Below are 21,756 nucleotides of genomic sequence, written 5' to 3' on the forward strand. Positions count from 1 at the left end.
TAATGTATCAGATGATTTAACAGCAAGCTAAATCTGTCAATAGATCATTAATTTATCCATTGTTCGCATCGCCTTCTACGTCCGATCATCGCCCGGTCGGTCAGGACTGTCTAGTGTGAACGACAGGCGGACTTATATATTATCGAATAACCCAATAATATAGGTGACCAGATCAAAGTGCAGATATCCGCGCGTCCAAATTGTGTGAGATGATTAAAATTTTAAAAACGCAAGACCCACAGCTGGGGGTCAATGATTCGAACGGGTCGGTTGTCTGGTGTAATTATGAGAAATTTGCAAAATTCCAACCACAATGTCGTCAACGCCGCACTCGCAGATGATAACGGAGAGACAGGACCGCGGTACGGCGACTTGCCGAGATTCGACAAAACTCGGCAATTTAATCTCGCCAGCGCATAAATGTGTAGACGCAGAATAGATGATTTCATCCGTTCCGCGATAGAGTTATCGATTATTGATATTGTTGTCGACACACGGCGTACGATGCCTCAATAATTGAATAACAATATTATGATTTACATATAATGGGGTTACCTATGTATATAAATCATAATACATGTATTGCAGATGGTCAATATTGTTATTTGTTATTATCACCAGCAGCAGCTCCTGTTGTTATTGTTGTTTATCGAGTATTACATGTTATCTATGTTATTTTTGTCTTGTATTAAACATGGTCCTTATGCCCGCCCACGATATAGTATTGATAATTTAACATGGACAATTTATGGAAAATTAATAGAATCTATTATAATATAAAAATAATAATATTATGACATTATGTCTATGGTATATACCACGATTTAATTTATTTATCGTGATTTACACTTTGTACCACGATTTGGAGAATATCTACTCTACATTGTGCTTTGTACAAACCACGAATGGCTATTATGGTTTTTAGAATTTGGATCTCCGCATTATATACCTTAACCATTACATTCTGCACGAATTTTTGTACCCATACTATAATTTTTTTTTTTTGTTTTTGCAAACAAACTGAGTAATGACCGAATATTATACTAAAATTAATTTTTATCGTTAAAACGAACGTATTTTGGAAGGGCGGGGGTTGGTAATTGTTGTAGGTAAGAACGGATAATAGTTTCACAAATTAAATGTTTCCCTAATACTGTGTACATTTTGATACTGTTGATAATATTATTTTGAATCAGAACTTTCACTTGTTGAATTAAATAATATGTAGCTTATTTTAAATTTAAATTAAATGTTAACTGTTATTTGTTAATTATCTTGTAGTTAAGAATTACTAATCATATTTGTGATAAAGTTGTGTAATAACTAATATTGTAATTTGTAATAATTAAAAATAAATATTTCCAGCGACGAGTCCCGTGGTTTGCTGTTTAATGTTTATGTTTACGTAACCTTATCACAAAATCACGTCGTGTTATCAACGGGTGGTACCGGGATGAAGTTGTCGGCGCGTCGGTGCGCAACCTAGGCGCGAGATCCGCCGCGGACGGCGGACCGTGTTATACTTTAACGGGGCAAAGTTCAGCCGTAGCGGGGCGGGACGCGTCGCAAGCACGATCAACACGAGCACGACTGAGCGGACCTGGCTGCAGACCAGTGGGCAGCACCGGGCGCCGAACCGACCAACAAGCCAGCCGAGTCGGAGAACCGTAGTCCGTATAAGTGACTTGCGGTGACGGCACATCACGGCCGCGGGTCGTCCCCGACTCCCGACGGTTTGTTGGCCTGCTGGTGCCTGGTGGTGGTAGTGGTGTGACGGCCGTGGCGACGGTGGCCGACTCCCGAAAGCCGTTTCCGCGTCGTTGTCCCGACGTGGTGCCGTCGCGACTCGCTGCCGTCAGTGGATAGTGGTCTCAAGACTTGTCCGCGCGCGCATGTGGTGCGTCCCCCAGTCGGCAGTCGCCGCCAATATTATTACTCATCGTTGACAAATGTAATAATATTGTTGTGGCGGTCAATTATTATTGCATCGGTGTCGCGCACACGTCCTCGCCACGTCCTGCACCTCTCGACTTGTCGGCATTCCGCGTTGCGTTTCTCCGCGTGTCCGTCTCGCCGTCATGACCGGTGTCGAGTAGAGACAGTCGTTTTGTGCGTGCGTCGTGTGTACGTTTGTGTAGGCCTGTCGGGCGATCACAACCATGGCCGACGAAGAAGTGCTTTTCGACGATGTCTACGAACTGCTCGAGACCATCGGAAAGTGAGTGTCCTTGTCCTGTACTTCGGTACCTACCTATCGTAATCTACCCGTATAGTATTGTTGCGATTAAATTGAACTTGCCCACCCACGACCCACCCGCTTTGGTACTTTTTACTTTTGGAACCTCAACGGATTTGTCGGTAGGTAGCCGTGTTGTGGGTTCTTTTTTGGTTGTCGTATTTGCGTTACTTGTCGTGACTTAATTTTAAATTTTCATGATCCATACGTGTGTTTGATGTAGATGCTTTTGGTGGGCATGGAGTGTCAGAATCATTTTTCGTTTGGGGCTGACAAAATCTTTGTAGGCCTTTTTAAAATCTTGACATCTTATATTATATGGTTATAAGTTAGAAAAGTTTATAGTTAGCGGTACCGAGCTAGACACCTAAAATATGGTTAAACATGTAAATTAAAAGGGAGGTTATAATACTTAAAATAAGTATATAAGTATAAGTATATATATATAAGTATATATGTATATAATATATATATATATATATAAGTATATACTATATATGTATAAGTGACTAGAAATGCAGTTTGTAGATTTTCTTTTTTTTAATATTAATGGGAAATTATTATTACTTTTTTTTTAACTAACAATTATTCATTGTAATTATTACTTAGTTCATGTCATATGGATGTATTTTTAAAAATTATCTTTTTTTTTAACAGTACCTACCTATACCTAATACCTATGTTAAATTTCTCTTAGTAGTTGAATAATTTTTCAGGCTATTCACAACACAAATGTACCTAAATGCAAAGTGTACAAAATACAAAATACTTATTCAATACCTATTAGTTTTGAAATATGTATATCGGCTCTTTGGTTTTTTTTGGTAGGTAGAATAAACAATGTGTTTTTACAAATTTAAGTTACCAATGTAGGGTCTCTCATAAATGTTGCACATGTTTGCTTATTGATGCTATGTCCAAATGCAATACTATCGACAATTTAATTTTAAAATGATTACAACTTACCAACCTCAATGCATTTTTCTACTGTGTAATCTGGAATTTCTATGCTTAGTGGTCCATACTAGGGGTGTCCTTTGGGGGAGGGGGGAGCAGGGTGTGCAATGGCACCACTAACTTAAAAAATGTTAAAAATTGGCCTGCCATTAATACTCCAATGCGCCGTCATAATTAACTTATACATTATGATTTCATACTTAGGTAATATAAATAAAATATATATTTTTTTCAAGTTTTTGTATATTTTTGGTTTATCAGGTTTATTGATTATACCTTATTTGCCTTTTTTTTCAAATAATAGTGAAATGGATTTAGCTGGTTGCTTTAATTGCTTATAAGCTTTTAATTCTTTGAATTGCTAGCTATTTAAAAGTTGCGTTAGTCGTTATGAGTTTCAATTAGAATTATAAAATTGAAGGAAAGAATATTTCATAGGGTTGCATAGGTTACCCACATTTATATACATAAATACATTTTTTTTTTTAATGGCCTGGTGAAGTGTCAAAATAAAAAGTTAAAAGTTTGTACACCCAGAAAAAAAACTGAAATGATGCCCCCAGTCCATACCTTCTGAGGACCTCATGTACTTTATTTTGGTTGGATATTGTATGAGAGAATATTGTTGCATTGTACTTACGAGGGTACCTACCAATCACACAAATAGGTGTTTTTATATTCAGTTGATATTAATATCAAAAAAGGGTACCTACTTAAAAAGAAATTATTGGTCTGGAATCAAATCAAAAAATTAGATGACAAAATAAAAAAATATATAAAAGTTAATAATTTCTTTCCTAACATTTTTGAACTTGAGTACCTACTAGGGTCTACTTACCTATCCGTACCTATCTATAAAAACGTTCATTATTAAGTTAATTTAATATTTCTAATGCCTCTTAAAAAATGTAAAGAAAAATGAAGATACAAAAATTAATATACACATGCTTGTCACATATTTATGATTTATAGGTACACTATACCTACTAAATAGTTTATAATAACAAAAAAAAATCAATTACAAATAGCATTTAAGTTGGATTTAATTATGAATGTACCTATTTGTTAAAATATAAACATTAGATTAATGTAATCAACCAATTTTGTTGTTGTAAGTTCATTTATTTTATTAAAGTAGGTATTATAAAAAAATTACAGACAAGTCTCTATCCATACGTTTCTTGCTATGTTGCTTACCGCTCTTATTAATACATCTTGTAATCCAAATCATGAATTAAAAAAAAAAAGTATAAACCTTGGTTGATTATCCATTTCTTAACTTATATCTGAGTTATGTTCTTATGTAATACCTATCTAAGATACAATTTGTTTTACATTTTAACTATATCTATTTACAATTATTTTTTATTTAAAATAGTTGATTTTACTTTTCATGTAGTGTTAAAATATATTGTATTCCCTTTAGATTTTGTAGGTATTGAATAAGATACATTTATTTATGCAATTCAGTTATTTAATATTATCATTCACTTTTTTCTTATTAGTAGTTTAGTTGTTTATTATCAGATTTATGATTTTGTTTATTACCTAATTTATTTATTACATGTTAGCCTTATAGGTACTTATGCATAAAATATGAGGTATTATTGAACATCATATTAAGGAACTTAAATCATAGTACTTCAATGCAACATTTTTAGCAATTTCTGACAATTCTTTTGCTTGAAATTTGTATACAGTACTGTACAAATTGTCCATCATACTATTTTTAAGTAAATCAATAACTGTGGGCATAACTTGTTGAGTTTGATTATTTAAAAATATTGATTTGACTATTTTTGGAATATTAATATTTCCTATAATATGATCTTTGCTGTCCATGTATAATTTAAAAATTTTTAATAAAAACCATGTCATAATATCTTGGTCAAAAATGAATTCTTCATAGGATGATTCAGATGGATATATTTCATTATTCACAGTATTCACATATTCAATGTGGTTTTCTGATTCTTCGTCATACGATTGTATCGTATGTTGGATTTTCAAATCAAGTGGATTCCAACCAAAAACCAAACTAAGTGATTTCCCTAAACCTATGTATGGTTTTTCGTCTCTGCAAAATGCTAAAAGCATAACACTATAATTAAGTCCATCTTGGACTTGATACATATCATATAATAACCATTTAGCATCATTGTGTTGATTTGTATTATTTTCAAACCATAATTTTGTGGCTTCATAACTTTCTATTGTTATCGTCTCATTTCCAATATCATAATCTTGGAATAATTTTCGATAAAACAATAGTTGTTCAATTGTTGGATAAGGAAGTTCCATACATTGTACTACAAAGTCTCTCCAATCTATGGTTGTTATATTACTACCAAATAGTTCTTTATAAAAGTGATTGTAAAATTGATTATCTATTGGCCATTTTTTTGGATATATGTGGTATATTTCACAAAGTTTATTCAATGTATCAATAAAATTATTAATTTCTATTTTGAATGTAGGAGCATAATCTAAAAGTTTATTTACAATAGGTCTTAATTGTGCCATGTTAAATTTATTCTTTGAATGAAATACTTGTCTGCAAATGATTACAAAAACACTTAATTTATTTATGAAAAATTGTCCAGAAATGTGTTCGATGCGGACATCAGTATTTTTTTCGACACATTCTAAAATTTCGCATAATTTATTTACATCATTTATCTTAAATTGATATATAGTATGTATTTTTTCTAAATGATGATCTATGTTTGTTAAATCTTTAAAATATTTTATATCAAGAAGTAAACTAGCTTTAAGTCTATATATTTGATTTATAAGTCTGTTAGTTTCTGTTTGTACGCTTACAGTCCAAGACCCTTTATCTATCCCATCTACTACTTCATAGTTATCATTCACATATTTTTGAAATTTGCTTATTGTCTCCAAGCAATGTATTTGAAATTTATCAATATCATCATTGTTATTGATGATGACTGTATAAAATTCAAATTCATCAGTTTTAGTTTCATTATTATCAACATAATACCTATTTAAGAAGTTTAAAGTAGTTATTGTACGTTTCATTTCAGTTTCTAATAATTGACTGTAGGTACTAATCAATGTATTATTCTTAAGGACCCACTGTTCATAAATCGTATCATTAATAAATTGTGTTACTTGTTCTAACTCATTATCCACTTCATCCCACAAATTGGTTTGTAGTTCAGAAATATATTGTTTTAAGTTCCCATGGTTGTCTGTTGATAGATTTTGGATTTTGTTCTCATATTTATTTATAAGGTTCATTATGGAAGAATTCTGAGATTTTATTGTTTGATAAATTGATGTTATGCTTAACTCCTTGCTTATTCTCACTTCGTTGAAAAAGTTATCCTTATTATTTAACAATTCCTTAATTTTGTGTGTATAATTATGTTCCATAGTTTTCCAAATGTCACATAAATATAATGCTGTAAATGTATAATTGGTTAAATTACCTTCATGCCTTCCCAAATCTGTACTTAGTATTTGAAATTTATTGGCAATTTCATAAGGTTTTATTGTTTCAGTTTTATCACCAGATGTTATAGAAACTGGTGTACTAATTTGTTTTTCATAATTTTCAGATTTTATGCTATCATCATCATAATTATTAAAAATATTTATAGGCTTAAAAAATATACTTGGGGTTTTAACATTTTCTTCATTTAAGATCAACCCAACTAAGATGTCTGCAGCTTTTTTAGGTTCTTTTATTATATTATCTAGATTGCTTATTTGTATTTGAATACTATTTTGTTGGTTATAAAATTGTAAAAAATCATTTAATTTTTCACTGTACATTTCATCTATATGGTTTATAATTTTGATACAATTTGTCAAATAAGTATTTGTAACAGTGTACATGTCTTCACTATCTTGATACTCAGGAACTATACTAGACTTTTTCTTAGACTTTTCAATTATTTCTTTCCCAAAATATGGCATTTTACCAGTCAACATAAATTCAAGTAAAGCCATTTGCAGAGGCTGAACTGGGAATTGTAAAAGTATCCAACCATTTATTCCTTGATTTAACTTAATGTATTCTCCTATGCAATTTATTTGATCTCCAATTTGTAAATCATGATTTTTTTTTTGTTTTTCATCAATTATTTTTCCTAAATTGGCCATTGAACTTAAAACAGGATTGTTGTAATCAGGTTCTGGAATATTTTCTGGTGTTTGAATAAGTTTATTTATAAGCTTTTTATTTGTTGTATAAATCGATTCTGCGCTGCCGTTTGATTCACTTGTAATTGTATCTGACAAACTATTTATTGAATCATTCTCTGTTCTTTTTTTAACTTCTATAAACATTTTAAGATAAATATTTATATTTATTATTCATGGCCCTGTAAACATGTAATTTTTAAGAGGTTATGTAGATGTATAGGCTATTCTTGCTTTGCATATGTACATGACTTGTATTTGTGTGAGTAGGTAGGTAGTAAAAACAGTAGTAAATCATCATTAGTTTATGTGTACCTACTATTTAACTATAATACACATAAAATAGTAGGTATGCACATGTATTTGAGCAATAGATTAAAATATTCAAAACAAATTTTCGAATTTAAAATAGTTCTACGCCAAGAAAAAATTCTTTGTTTGATTTTTAAAATGAAAATATGTTTGAATTCCTAGGTAAGTTGACTTTGCGTAACATAGCTGATACATTTTTCATGCTTTTTTTACACTACCAAAGTGTTTCAAAAATAAAACTTCAAAAATAATTTTAATGCTTGTCCGTTTTTAATATAAAATAAGTAAAAAAAAAAAACAAATTTTATTTTTAAATGTACCTATGCTTATTTTTCATATGAAGTAAATTTATTTATAAGCCTAAGCATTTTTAGTTTCTTTAAACCAAAACCACATGAAGTATCAACATTTTTGGCTGATGTTAAAGGTTATAGGTACTTTTTAAGTTAAAGTGATCTTCTATCTTTCTCTAACACATGTAGAAAATAAGAATTTAGAGGTATATTCATTCCAATACACCAATTGATCTAATGAAGCAATGAGAAACAAATTCAAAACAGATTTGAATTTGTTATCATGTCTACTTGATATAGACTCTCTACTTTTTTCGATTTGATCCCCCTAAATCTTAAAAAAATCTTACTAAAAAATTAAATTGTTGGAGAAATTAAAATCAACAAATTTAAAATTCGCGAATAAGGAGAAAAGAATCTTGACAAAAAATTCAAATCTATTTTAAAATTATTATCGCTTCATTAGATCAATAGGTGGTATGTTAGAATGAAAACACATCTAAGTTCCTATGTTACACGTATGTTAGACACAGGCAGAAAATCACCACTTCCAATCCCCTTGAGGTTGTTTTTCGGTTGTTTTGATAAAAAATGTATGAGATTTAAAATGACCTTAAATGTAGGTTTTAACATAATATTGAGTAATTTATATTATAATTTAATACCTATAATATAGACGAGGATATAACCTGTGGAGATAAAACTACTATATGTGGAAACAATATCAGTAGAAATATTTAAAATATGAAGAATGTTTTTAGTGATTTTTTCAGCTTATTTTATATGATAAGGTAATCCTATACCTACACCTATATAGATAAAAATTGATTGTCATTTTAAAATATTTACCACTTCTATTATAATCTGAATAATTTTCTAGTTTCTTACCTTTACTGTTTTCTGTTGTAATGCTTGCATTTTCTGAGGGATTTTCATATTCTTCCACAACTTGGTATAGTATACTTTTATTCATTGAAATTTTCATTTCTTCATTATATGCATTAAGACAAGCAGATAATGCATCTTCAGCAGTAAAACCTAATATACCTTTATTTCGCAAGTTATCCTTCATTAATTTTATCACTTTTGTATTTTGTATTACATCAACAACTCCAGCTACATTTGTGTTATTTATTTTAATAAATTTAATTTCACTTATACCATATTCAAAATTCAAAACTTCTTTTATTATCATTGATAGAATGTTTTGTTTGAATTTAAATGAATCTACATTCAAATACTCAGAAGACCAAGATCCAGTGTGCTGTAAATATTCATTAAAAACATCTTGTTTCACAAAATCTTCGTTCTTAAATTCTTCTAATCCTTGAGTGATAATAGATTCTTTTATTTTCAAACTACTTATTGTTGAGCTTTCATTTTTTATATCTTCTTGAGATACCAAGTCAATATTTTGAATAAAGTTTTCATCATCTAATTTGGCGACTGTAAAGTTATTATCAGTTATTATGTTATTTTCTTCTGCTATATTAAGAATATTAAGCAGTGTACTTCTGCATAATATTTCTTTAGATTTTTCTGTGGATTTTTCCAAGAATTCGTTTTTTTTTTTATTTAAACTCATAATAAATAAATCATAAATACTGTTCATATTATGTTCTAATATCTTTAAACCATTGCCTTTACATGTATTGATACAATTTATTGATTTTAAAACATCAATAGCAGTGTATGAAATACTATTTGAATTCAAAAATAATTTAGAAACATGGCAACACTTTTCATGGATTGCATTTAGTCTTTCTTTATTTTTTATTTCTTTCTGATGTGACAAGAAACTACCATTACTTTTACATAAATTTACTATGATGTTATTGTTTAATTTTTGATTTTTCTCAACATCGATAGTATTAATTATTTGGCATTCTTTTGACATTTCCAGCTTAAAGTATAATTTGTATAAAAGTTGTGTAACAGCAAGTGATTGACCATGAGAGATTTCACATATAGCTCTATCTTCAATAATAATTTCCATAAATTGCAGCCACAAGTTTATATTTTTCATATTGCTCAAACATATATCATAATTATTAGTTTTTTTAAATACATGCACATACTTTTCAGGTATTACTTGGTATTTCTGAAATAAAAGTGCAAACAGAAAACCGTCTTTGAATCTCTCACCTATATTATTAAAGTTTAAATTCTGACAATAATGTGTTCCAAGTTTACATGTTAGCCATTCATGTAATATGTTGAACATTTTATTAAAAAATTACGTAAATATTATTAATCTTCGTAGAAATATTTTTTAGGAAATAATTAATCAAATTACTTTGTTATTATTTATCTAATATATATACAAACAACTGATGATCACTATAGTTATTAATGTTTTATATATTACAGAGGACCATTTAGTTTGGTTAAAAGATGTGTTCATCGTCAAACTGGGCAACAATTTGCTGTTAAAATTGTTGACGTAGCAAGTTTCACATCAAGTCCTGGTTTGAGTACATCAGGTATTTAATTTTTAATTTTATTAATTAATTATACTTATTGATACAAGATTGTATTTTGATCACAGACTTAAAACGAGAAGCAACAATATGTCACATGCTAAAACATCCTCATATAGTAGAGCTACTGGAAACTTACAGCTCTGAAGGAATGCTATATATGGTTTTCGAATAGTAAGTTTTTTACATACATTATTTTTAGTTAAAGAACACACCAACACAATTGCAGTACTAACATACATATTTTACAGTTAATAACAATTTAACTGCTTGGCGATGTTTTTAATTCTAACATTTTGATAAAATAAAAATAAGTTAGAAAATATTCATTTTGAAGTTCTTAATAAAAGGTTTAAATGTATAATAGAATAATAATATCACTTAAAAATAAATATTGTTTTATTATATTTATTTTTTTGAAAATCTATCTACAATAGTTTAAGATTAAGTTTTATTCCTTAATTAGTTTAGGAATACTTTAAGGAAAACATTAAATATTTTCAAGAAGGTTTATCGTATTACTAGAATTGTCAGTATAATAGGCCTAATATAGTTTGAATAAACGACCATAAGGCCTTAATCATCAAGCTTTAAAAACAAAATTGAAAACATTTTTTCATTACTTAAATTAGTTATATTTGTGTGTATCCTGAATTTTTATTTTCATTGGAGAATGCTTATAATATCAAATAAAAAATTTATTTTATCAGAAGAAGTAAAGTAGAACCCGTTACACTCTCACGTAAGATGATTGCGTGGCTAATACGCTCATTTTTACGAGTCCCTTGATTTTGACAACATTTAACATGTAATCAACTCTGGGTAATACGCTCTATGTTCCCGGATAAGACGCTCGTCTTGTTAATGATGTTAATATAAAAATACATTGTATATACATAAACATTGTATAACATTTAAAGAAATACCTCACTAATAATAATGATAACGAATAATGTAAGTGTACTTGTACCGGTTATCGGACAATTAGATATGACACACTACATACGGTTATTCATGGCATCAAAATATAATCTGATATTTCCCCAGTTTATGACAGTTTGTGGTTGATTAAAGACGTTGATGCTGATAAAACGTTACAGCATCTTAATAAAATTAAAAACTTCTTGCATTTAAAAAACATAAAAAATGTGAAACAAAGAAAGATAGATGATATTTTAAATAGGTAATATAAAATAATATGTAATATACATGTAATAATTCACTCTGCTAAGTAATAGATATAATTTGTATGCATAGAAAATAGATACATACCAATTGTAAAATAAAATAAAAATGTATTGTTCCCGCGTAATACGATTTCCCGCTTAAGACGCTATTTTTAGCTGGTCCCATGGAGAGCGTCTTAAACGGGTTCTACTGTATTCATTATTTGTAAATTCTAACATCAAGTATGGTCATTTTAACATGCATATTTAATTTTAAGTTTAAATATTTTTAAGCAATGGACATATAAGTACTTAGTTTGTTAAATAAATATTGTTGTACGCATAATTAAATTGGTATGGTTGTAAAACACTATTTTATTAATTTGCAGTATGGATGGATCAGACATATGTTTTGAAATCGTCCGTAGAGCTACAGCAGGTTTTGTTTACAGTGAAGCAGTAGCAAGGTAATGTATTTTTATTAACCACATTAAATATTTAAAATATTTTTGGACTATTGTTTTTATATAAATAATTTTGTAGCCATTATATGAGACAAACACTTGAAGCAATCAGGTATTGTCATGAAAATGACATTATTCATAGAGACATAAAACCGCATTGTGTCCTATTGGCCACAAAAGAGAATTCAGCTCCAGTTAAACTTGGAGGATTTGGTGTAGCAATACAGTTGCATGATGGAAGCTCTATTAATGGAGGTATTCATAACCTCATAACACATTAAACATTGACTGTTATTGTTTTTGTTTTATTTTTTGTTTATTTTTGTTTTTGTTTTTTTTATTTTGTTTTTTTTTTGTTTTATTTTTTTTTAAGCAAAAAGTTTTGATGATTTGTCCCGACCTAATTTGAGTGCTAACGGCCAAGTTTATTTACAATCAGACAGACAGGGTAAGAGCACTTAAATGGGTTACAAATTGTTGTATTGTTGGTGTTGGCACACTATATTTTTTTATTTTACATTTAATATTTAAAAATAAAATGTAATTTAAAATTATTTATTTATTTTTTTGTTGTAATGGAATCAAAAATATTTTTTTATAACAATAATTATAAAATAACCATTTTAGGATTAGCTCTTTCAAAAACCAATTTCTGTTAATGATTTAAAATAATATACTATGTTGTGTTATGCTTCATTATTGATAAGTTATGAACCAATAATGCTTAAATCACAAATGTACTATACATTAAATTGACATTACATTTTTATTAGAAAATTTAAATTACGATTCAATTTCCAAGGTTGTATTGAAAAATTACATCATATAAAGCAATACAAAGAATAACATGATCAAAAATTTAAGTAAACTAGTTACTGTTTAAATACCGTTTACTTTTAAAGTTCAAGTATATACTTTGACAAAAACAAGATAGTTATATTAGTTGTCTCTTATCATTGATAATAGTTCTACAGTTCATGATTTTATACATTTGATTTTTTTTGCATGGCTTTGCGAATAATATTTTATATTATTTAGTATTAATATTTAATTAATAAAAACATGTAAGATTTATTTCTGAAATTTCTTTTTACTATGTACAATTTTGCACCTTCATGTTTTTAGCACACATTCTTATGCTCTATGATAATTTACCGGATTTGGAAAAATTGGAAGTTGCCGAGTATCAAAATGGTATTATTATGAATTAATTTTCAAAAATTAATTAGCTGGTTGTTGAACTAATTTTTGGAATTTCTAGGCACTCAAAAAAATTAACTTGCAATTAGTTATATTAATGTTATGTTTGAACTTTGAAAATTAGTATTATTTTATTTTTCTAAACAATTGTTTTATTTATTGTTATTAATTACTGTACAGCTTTATTACATTATTTAAATATCTTAAAAATCAATTGACATTTTTATTAGATAACTATAATAATATTTTTTGTTACAAATTAATGCTTGACAAAATAGATAAATAATTTTAAATTTTAGTTTTGCTTATAAACATTTAAATGATAAATAATTTAATAATTTTAATAACATTAACAACATTAACATTAACATAGAGCATGGTTTGAAATATTTTGGTGCTAAATGTATATATTTTTAAAAATTAATGCCTTAGATCGATAGAGAAGAAATTGAATTTATTTTTATTTTTTTATGGGCACAATATTATTGTTTTCTTATAACTATTCTTAATCATTTGTCAAACACTAAATATGTTATGATACAATTTAATCAACAATATTTTGTCTAGCCTCTTTATACATTTTGAAGTATGAAAAACAATAATGAATGACATTATAATTAGATAGATTGTAGAGTTGAAGAATGTGTTAGATAGGATTTATATAGAACCTACATTACATAATATATTTTAATTTTAAGATTAAGAAAAAGGTGTTGGTATGAGTTGATAAAGCGTTTTAGTTGGTATAACAATTGTTAACTTAGAATTTTGTTTAATTCTTATAATTATTGAACTTGACGTTTAACAATATTTTAGAATAAATTGTGTGTTTATATTATATATATATATAGTTTAGCTAACAGTATTATATTAATATTTAATGGATATTGTGTTCTAAATTATTTTTATTTTAAACAAATTGTGTTTAACTTGTAATACTATCTGGTTCAAAGTAATAGGAAAATTAAATAAGTTAGGACTAAATATCTCTGAAAATGATATTACTTCCAACGCTAATGTATATTTATGTTTTTTTCTTAACATTTTCTTATTTATTACACTGATTTACCCCATCTCCTAAAAAGTGTTATTACCAAGTTTTGCAGTTTTGCATAGTTCATACCCCTAGAATTATGTTTATTAGGTATTACATAATTAACATAAATGTTAGATACTAAATGAGTGTATAATTTATGTTACCTGTTCAATTATGGATACATATTATATAATCGTTGGTTGAAGTTTGTTTCCTAAAATAAATATATTTAGAAAAATTATAATACTATTACTTAGCTTTAAAATATATAGTAGTTAAATTTATTTATTTTATCTAACGGATACATTTCTTATCAGATTTAGTATTTTATTCCAAAGACTCGTATCTAATATCTTAGATAGTATTATATAAATAACTGCTGCAGGGCTAAACTGCAACTAACAATTACCGCACTTAAACAATTCTAAAATCATGGTCACAATATAATTTTTACCATTAGTTATTTCGTAATCAGCCTTGGCAACCAGTAATACTGGCTATTTTTGTTTAAAAATTATAGGTAGTTCTTTTAATTTTCTTCTATGTATTTTTGACTTGGGATGGATGTGACAATTTTATTTCTAAATTGTATCTGATGCATGATGCCAAAATATAAAAACAATAAATTCAGGTGGGTATTTAATTATGACTATATATAAAGAAAAAAAATATTAATTCATTGGATATTTTTTTTTTGGTAGCTATGCTGTTTATTAAATACAATTTTAATTTCAAATGTAATCTTCCAATAACTAATTTAATATTTATATTCTTTTTAAAGTTATTAAAAGTGAGTGTTAAAAATATAAAAGTCAAGCAAAATAATACATAGAATGGGGAATGTTCTTGTCTTATATTATGTCATTAAATTATTATTTTGATTTTGAAAAAAAATTGATGTTTATTCAAAGCATTTAGGTTCTGCAAAGTTAGATTAGTTGGTGCGAATCTTGAAATCTGAGGGAGTAAAACATTTTTTTTTTATAAAATGACAAATAATTATTCTTTTAGTACATAATAGATCATAGATAAAATTTAATAACAATATTAACAATTTTATTTTGTTTCTAATTTATAGGTTTTAAGGTGTATTACTATTGTAACTATTTAGTATAGCTCATTCAACTGTATGGTATTTACTATTTACCGTACAATTTTAAAATGACACATTCAAAAATAAATGTAATTTATGAATAAAGGATTTCAAAACATTGACTAAATTGTACAAATTACCTTATATAAAAATAAAACAAAGCTATATTCAGGGCAAAAATAATGTAAGATTTCACTTATGTTTAAATCTAAAAGTTAACCACCAAAAATGATTTTTAAAGTTAACACTTAAAAAGTGGGTAATATAATAAACCTATTATTAAAATTACAGGTTTTAAAATCAATATGGTCGTATTGTTATGTATTTTATGTACACAATTAGTGTAAATAAATTGTCTAACCTTGCCAAAAAAATTGTTGGACATTTAAAGTATCTTGTTTTCATGTCTTCTAAATTATAATTTATAACAAATATATTTGTTATTAATGGATATGGATCAATTGCGAACTGTATTTCATTTACTGTTAACTAAAAAAAATATCTGAATTAGCTCTAAATTCACATGTGTGCAATTCTACTGTAGTGTATGTTCAAAAATGCTTAGAATTTAAAATTTAGTTTTTAAAGTGTTGTATAATATATTTATATTTTATGTTAATCGAATAATTATTGATATTTTATACTGAACCACTTTGAAAGGTTGATTTAGTAGATTTATTTGTTATATAGGCAACATTTGATTATTTCAATTACTAGTTGAGTTGAAGAGGATGCCTGCGCATCATTTATTTTTCCTCTGATCCACGAGCCAGATACCAAATTTAACTTAAGCAGAACCAACTCTGTTGTATTACTTTCAATATTATAGTGAATTCATTTATTTTAAAAACTGCAAGTTATGAACATTACCCTTGTCAATAATATTATAATAAAAATAATAATATTAATAATATTTACTTTAGATTTTTTTTAATATTTTACTTTTTTACAATTTATAAGCATTTCTAAATTGTTATACTTTACACTCTCTTAAATAAAAATTGAAATTGTTTAAAATTGCCATCGTAGACTCAGATAATGTTCTTAACTTTCTTAAGTTTGGCAATAGGTGATTAACTCTAAAACTGAAATCAACAACATAGGGTTGGTTCTGCTGAATGCACATTTGATTTGATGTGCGTGGGTTGGAGAGAGAAAACAAATAGTTGCGTTGAAATCCTTTTAAGGCACATATTTTTATCTAATGATTTCCTAATAATTACATTTCACATAAAATAATATTTCTTATAAAATGTTAAATGTGTAATAAGAACCCATCTTTCATTTTACAATTTACCTCAAATTCAAACAGTAAGATGTTGACGGCTCCCAATTTATAAATGACAAAAAAATCAATGTTTATATGAGTGTAATTTATATTTTATTATTATTTACCATATTACATATATAAAAAAAATTAAAGCTATATTTAGCGAATGATTGTTGTAGACAATTTAACGTTTCCCAACTGGTGTGCCTCAATGATAATAGTTAATGTTTTTTGTAAAAATATTTATTGGTTTTCAATTATACTACTCGGCTCCCTTCGATAACTCTCACGACACACAGTTTAAATACCTCTGGTGTAGACTGTTGAATGTGAATTCACGGTATGCTGCATAAGTGAAACATAAAAAAAAACAAAACAAAACCACTATCAGGGCTATTTAATGACACACAATCCTAGTTTAATAAATATTAATTTACCACTAAGTATTGAATTTTAAGTGTTTACAATTATTATACTAAAGTAATTATTATTATGTTATAAAGGACGTATAGGAACTCCTCATTTTATGGCTCCAGAAGTTGTGGAGCGACAACAATATGGTAAACCTGGAGATGTATGGTCAGCTGGAGTTATATTACATATATTATTATCTGGTCTAACACCCTTCCTAGGTACTGGGGATCGTCTTTACCATAATATATGTGATGCTAGATTGAATGTATGTTATTTATTTATTATTGATACATTTTGATTAAAGTATGATTAATTGTAATTTTCATCTTTTTTTAAAGTTTAACAGACCACAATGGGAACATATAAGTGAAGGAGCTAAAGATCTTATTTGTAAGATGCTATGTTTAGATCCTAAAAAACGTTTGACTATTCAGGAAGTTTTAAATCACAGATGGCTAAGGGTATGTGTTACATAAATTTATTCGAATTTTAGTTTTAAATTTTAAATATAATACCCTATTAATTGTATGTTAGGAAAGAGATAAGAATGCTTCCAAAGTTCATTTGGTAGATACAGTTGAACAATTGAAAATATATAATAGTCGTAGACGTTTACGTGGAGCTGTAATGGCAGCAGTGTCATCACCACGCTGGACTTACCAGTCTTCTCTAGATTCAAACTCCAATGCCATTGAACAGTTTTCTGATTTTGGCGATGATGACATTAGTAATTCGGGTAAATATTTTTATCAAACAAATATTTATATTTTTGTGCAGCTAGTAGAACCAGTATTGTCTACAATTTATTTTATACTTGATGTTAAGCTGTTGGTGTTATTCTGAGTTCATTGGATGACATTCAATGTATACAGGAAGCACTCCCTGATACTCCACAAACAGTTTTACCATTACTAGATGATGAACAATTATGTAAACTATTGGAGGTTTGTATTTTTATACCTTATTCAGTTTATATGTTTTTTTTAATAATATTCATTATATTTAAATAAAGTACAACTTGTACTGAAATTTCACTGATCAGAATAATTAATAATTATGAAATTGTATTCTCTTTTTTTTTGTATTTTAGCTGTACCATTTCATAAATTCTAGCCGAACTGATTCTGAAAAGAAACCACCTTCACCAATTTCTGAAGACTTAATTAGTTTAGTTCATGATGTCTTGGATATACTAACTACCTTACCAAATCATTCTCAGACAGCTTATGATGGTGCCCAGCTTAGAGATTTATTAACCAGGCCATTTTTAAAGGTAAGGTTATTGTAAGCATTAATAATTAATATGCTAAAGTACCTGCTCAATTGGTAACTACAATTAAAAGCTTAAGCATATTAATATAAATTTACAATTTGATAATATTGGCCTCAATTATTGAAAAGTATAACTGATGATTAATGTTAAACTCTATTGAAAGATACATTAGTCTTATGTTAAAAATATTTATACAACTTTAGCTCTTAAATTGTTTTGAATAAAATGCATCTAATGAACTTAATCATAAACAATGCATTTTAATTGCTATTAGAATAGCTTACAATAAATAAATATATAAGGTACAACTTTTATTTGTCAGGTATATTAAAATGTATATAGTAAGGCAAGTATATGTATTCAGGGACTATAGTTGAGCTAGAACTCGAGAAGTAAATTTAGTTAGATTCTGTTGTGACTATTGTTTCAAGTTCACTAATTGATTTAGTTCATATTGTTAAGTACTTATTACATTTAGTAATCAACTTATAATATTAGGTAAAATAACCTTTTATGCACCTACATATACAAGGTGATTCACCTAACATGATAACCTAATTTTTTCATTTAATAATGAACTTGTTCATTTTAAACACCGTAATATTTTCAAATTCTTGAGATTTTTTGTATTAATTAAAGAGAGTCTTCTGTGGAGATACAAACTTCTGTTTTTGTAAAATGACAACCCCCCTTTTATACTGTAAATTATGTAGCGGATAATTTTTCTGAAAACTTTGACTTACCAAAATCAACATCAAAATGTGCACGAACAGTTTTTGAGTTATTTAACTTTGTGTACTAAGGATAATGGTTCTAATGGTGGATGTACAATTCACATGGTATATTATAATTTATAATCTATCCGGCAAGTTTTTCTTAAAAATAGAGATATTTTCAAATTTTTTTCTTGAATGCAGTGAGTAATAATATAATATGATAATTTATTTTTTTTTTAATTATTTGTATCGTCTGTGATTTCTTTTTCAATTAAAATTTAAAATGTATGATACATACATGTTAATATATATTAAATAAATTAAGTAGAATATTGCATTATATTTTACATATGCTTATATTTGAAAATAATGTAAAACTACATGATCAGAAAAATCTAACTGCTAGTCTATACTAAAGTGTTTTCATTAAATAGAAAATCTATGAGTGTCAAGCTTAATGAGTCATGAAATGTGTAACATAAGTACCTAAATAAAAAATAAAGTATTACATTACATTATTATTTTATAGTTAGAAAGCCAGTAAGGAACAAAGATCCATTTTGACTTATTTTATTTCTCTCTCTTGAATATCAAGATATTTGATAACCGCATTTTAACAAAAATTGCAAAACAGACAACTTTTTAATCGCCTACACACACGATGAAGGAACTTTTAAAATGTACCTACAAATATAATGAGAAATATTTTGAGTTTAAAAGTTTGGGAGTTCTACAAACTAGAACTAAAATGATTAACATCCTAAAGTTTCACCCGGTATAAATATGTACCTAGAGTGACAACTAAAAATAAGAAGATTATAAGGGCGAGTATTTAAACATAAGGAAGAATAGGTATGATACATAAAATGTTATCTTATAGACTTCCAAACTTTTTTAAGACTCTCACTGTCAAAGGTCAAACATTGTCACGGTGTTATACCTGCTGTTAAATCAAACACACATTGACAATTACATATTCAAAACAGCTAGTTTGCTAGTTAGGCTCAAAAAGTTTGAAAATCTTTATGTTTTGTGTTTTAATTATGAAGCAAGTTATAAGCGTTTTCAAGTTTAAAATTAAAAAATAAGATTGAGACGAGGCATACGGGTACAACAAATATGTAAATACTTGTATTGACTTATTATTAAACTTAAATGTTAGAACATTATCTCATTTCTCTTGTTGATTTTTTAAGATAATTAAATTTGGGCACGAGTAATGAGTTGGTACTATTTAGAATGTGTAAGTATTTAAAATTTTCCATTATTCGCCAAAAATTAAATATTGTAAGGAACCAACGAGATACGAGAGAACACTGATAAATATTCTTACCTTTAAGAAAATTAACTATAATATTTAAGTTATTAAAACATCGTTTGAACTGCTGAGCTTATATTTGATAAAATGGTCGATAAGTGATAACACATGTGGGTAGGGGTTACGTCCTTTTAAGAAATAAAAGTCCTAGGCGAGGGTATAATACATCACTACATCAGTCCTCCCTCCATTTAATCACTTTATGGCTTATAATATGGTATAATATGATTACAACTATATAAAATCAGTATTCTCTACCATTCACCTGTTATATTACATTTTTAAAAAAAATATTCTCTTCCAAAAAAGGAGTACATCTAGTATCTCGCTCTTGACCATAGTTTTTCTTTCTACGCTCAGTTCATTTATAAAAAGGTCAATGGTAATTTATTATAGCAATACTAGTATGGTATACTCAACTATCTCCTCTTAGTTGCCGCGTTTGATACGGCGAATACCTAATATTATTGATATTATTTATATTTTCATCTCAGCGATAATTTATTATAATATTATTACATTTTGTAAACAACAAACATCGTAAACATAGGCTAATGGTTAGTAATAAATAAAGTTGTGCATTTAATGCACCAAAAAACCTTATAATCTCAAAAATTATGTATGAAACGCATTATAAATCTCAAAAAATGCACTGTAAGTATATTTAAGGATCATAGTTTAAAATATAAAAATCTATCTAGTGTAATATATTTTTAATTAAAGATATTTTTAATTTAGTACGACGTGTGTGCAGAATATGTAGTATATATTTTATGAAACGAAAATTAAATGAATAAATATAATTCATAATATAAAATGTTTTGTAACTGACGTAAATAATTAAAATATCAAAAAAATGTAAAAATTTATTAGTAGCTAATTCGAATAGTGTGAAAGAAAAAAATTTTCGTTCTATAGTAATCTAAGAATAATGCATTTGTCTACAAATTAATAGCCTTGTTATAAATTTATAATAATACATCCATCCATAATATACGTATTTGTAAATATTAAAAAAAAAAAGTAATAATTAACATTATCATTAACAATTAAAGACATATAAACTTCTTCCTATACATTTCTTAAAAAAAAATTTTTTGTTGGAGGGTCAACGGGTTTGACTAGTTTGGTTGGTAGGTTAACCCCCGCCCTTTAATTTTAACTACAGCGTACTTATAACCATTTATTAAGAGGACGTCGTACCTGCTTATGTTGTCTCCGTCTTACACACGTACGATATAGCACATTTTCGTTCACCAGATTCTATAATAATGCGCTGTTAGTTTTTATATAAGAGTGAATTGACCTATTATAAAATTTAAAGGTAAGATTATTATCTAAGGCCCACGTAGGCTTTT

General features: G+C 27.5%; 2 protein-coding genes across 14 annotated transcripts in view; one reads left to right on the top strand and one right to left on the bottom strand.

The window, feature by feature from the left end:
• Positions 1-1,504: 1,504 nt before the first annotated feature.
• Positions 1,505-21,756, top strand: part of LOC111031460 (peripheral plasma membrane protein CASK) — an 84,293-nt gene continuing 64,041 nt past the window's right edge. For 4 of the 13 annotated variants that reach the window (XM_022311399.1, XM_022311402.1, XM_022311400.1 and 1 more), the window contains exons 1-11: positions 1,507-2,218; positions 10,339-10,451; positions 10,517-10,622; positions 12,004-12,081; positions 12,158-12,333; positions 12,452-12,526; positions 17,181-17,356; positions 17,430-17,552; positions 17,626-17,827; positions 17,917-18,035; positions 18,182-18,364. In XM_022311399.1, the coding sequence (XP_022167091.1) occupies positions 2,160-2,218; positions 10,339-10,451; positions 10,517-10,622; positions 12,004-12,081; positions 12,158-12,333; positions 12,452-12,526; positions 17,181-17,356; positions 17,430-17,552; positions 17,626-17,827; positions 17,917-18,035; positions 18,182-18,364 (1,410 nt within the window). In that variant the 5' untranslated portion in view covers positions 1,507-2,159. Of the gene's footprint in view, positions 2,219-8,901; positions 8,921-10,338; positions 10,452-10,516; positions 10,623-12,003; positions 12,082-12,157; positions 12,334-12,451; positions 12,527-13,203; positions 13,273-17,180; positions 17,357-17,429; positions 17,553-17,625; positions 17,828-17,916; positions 18,036-18,181; positions 18,365-21,756 lie in introns of those variants that run through there. The other 9 variants (XM_022311405.1, XM_022311410.1, XM_022311407.1 and 6 more) reach the window with 6 other exon arrangements.
• On the bottom strand, positions 4,715-10,230 carry LOC111031462. The gene is made up of 2 exons (XM_022311412.1): positions 8,818-10,230; positions 4,715-7,500 (listed from the first exon to the last, which is right to left on the bottom strand). Exons 1-2 carry the CDS (start codon positions 10,190-10,192, stop codon positions 4,808-4,810), a joined length of 4,068 nt encoding a protein of 1,355 aa, XP_022167104.1. The 5' UTR covers positions 10,193-10,230; the 3' UTR covers positions 4,715-4,807.

This window comes from Myzus persicae, unplaced genomic scaffold (genome assembly GCF_001856785.1).
Source record: "Myzus persicae strain clone G006 unplaced genomic scaffold, MPER_G0061.0, whole genome shotgun sequence".
NCBI lineage: Eukaryota > Metazoa > Arthropoda > Insecta > Hemiptera > Aphididae > Myzus > Myzus persicae.

Coding starts and splice junctions, on each gene's coding strand:
- LOC111031462 (XM_022311412.1), bottom strand. CDS start 10,192: ATGTTCAACATATTACATGAATGGCTAACATGTAAACTTGGAACACAT. Junction 7,501..8,817: donor TTCAGATTATAATAGAAGTG/GTAAATATTTTA, acceptor AAATGTTTATAG/AAGTTAAAAAAAGAACAGAG.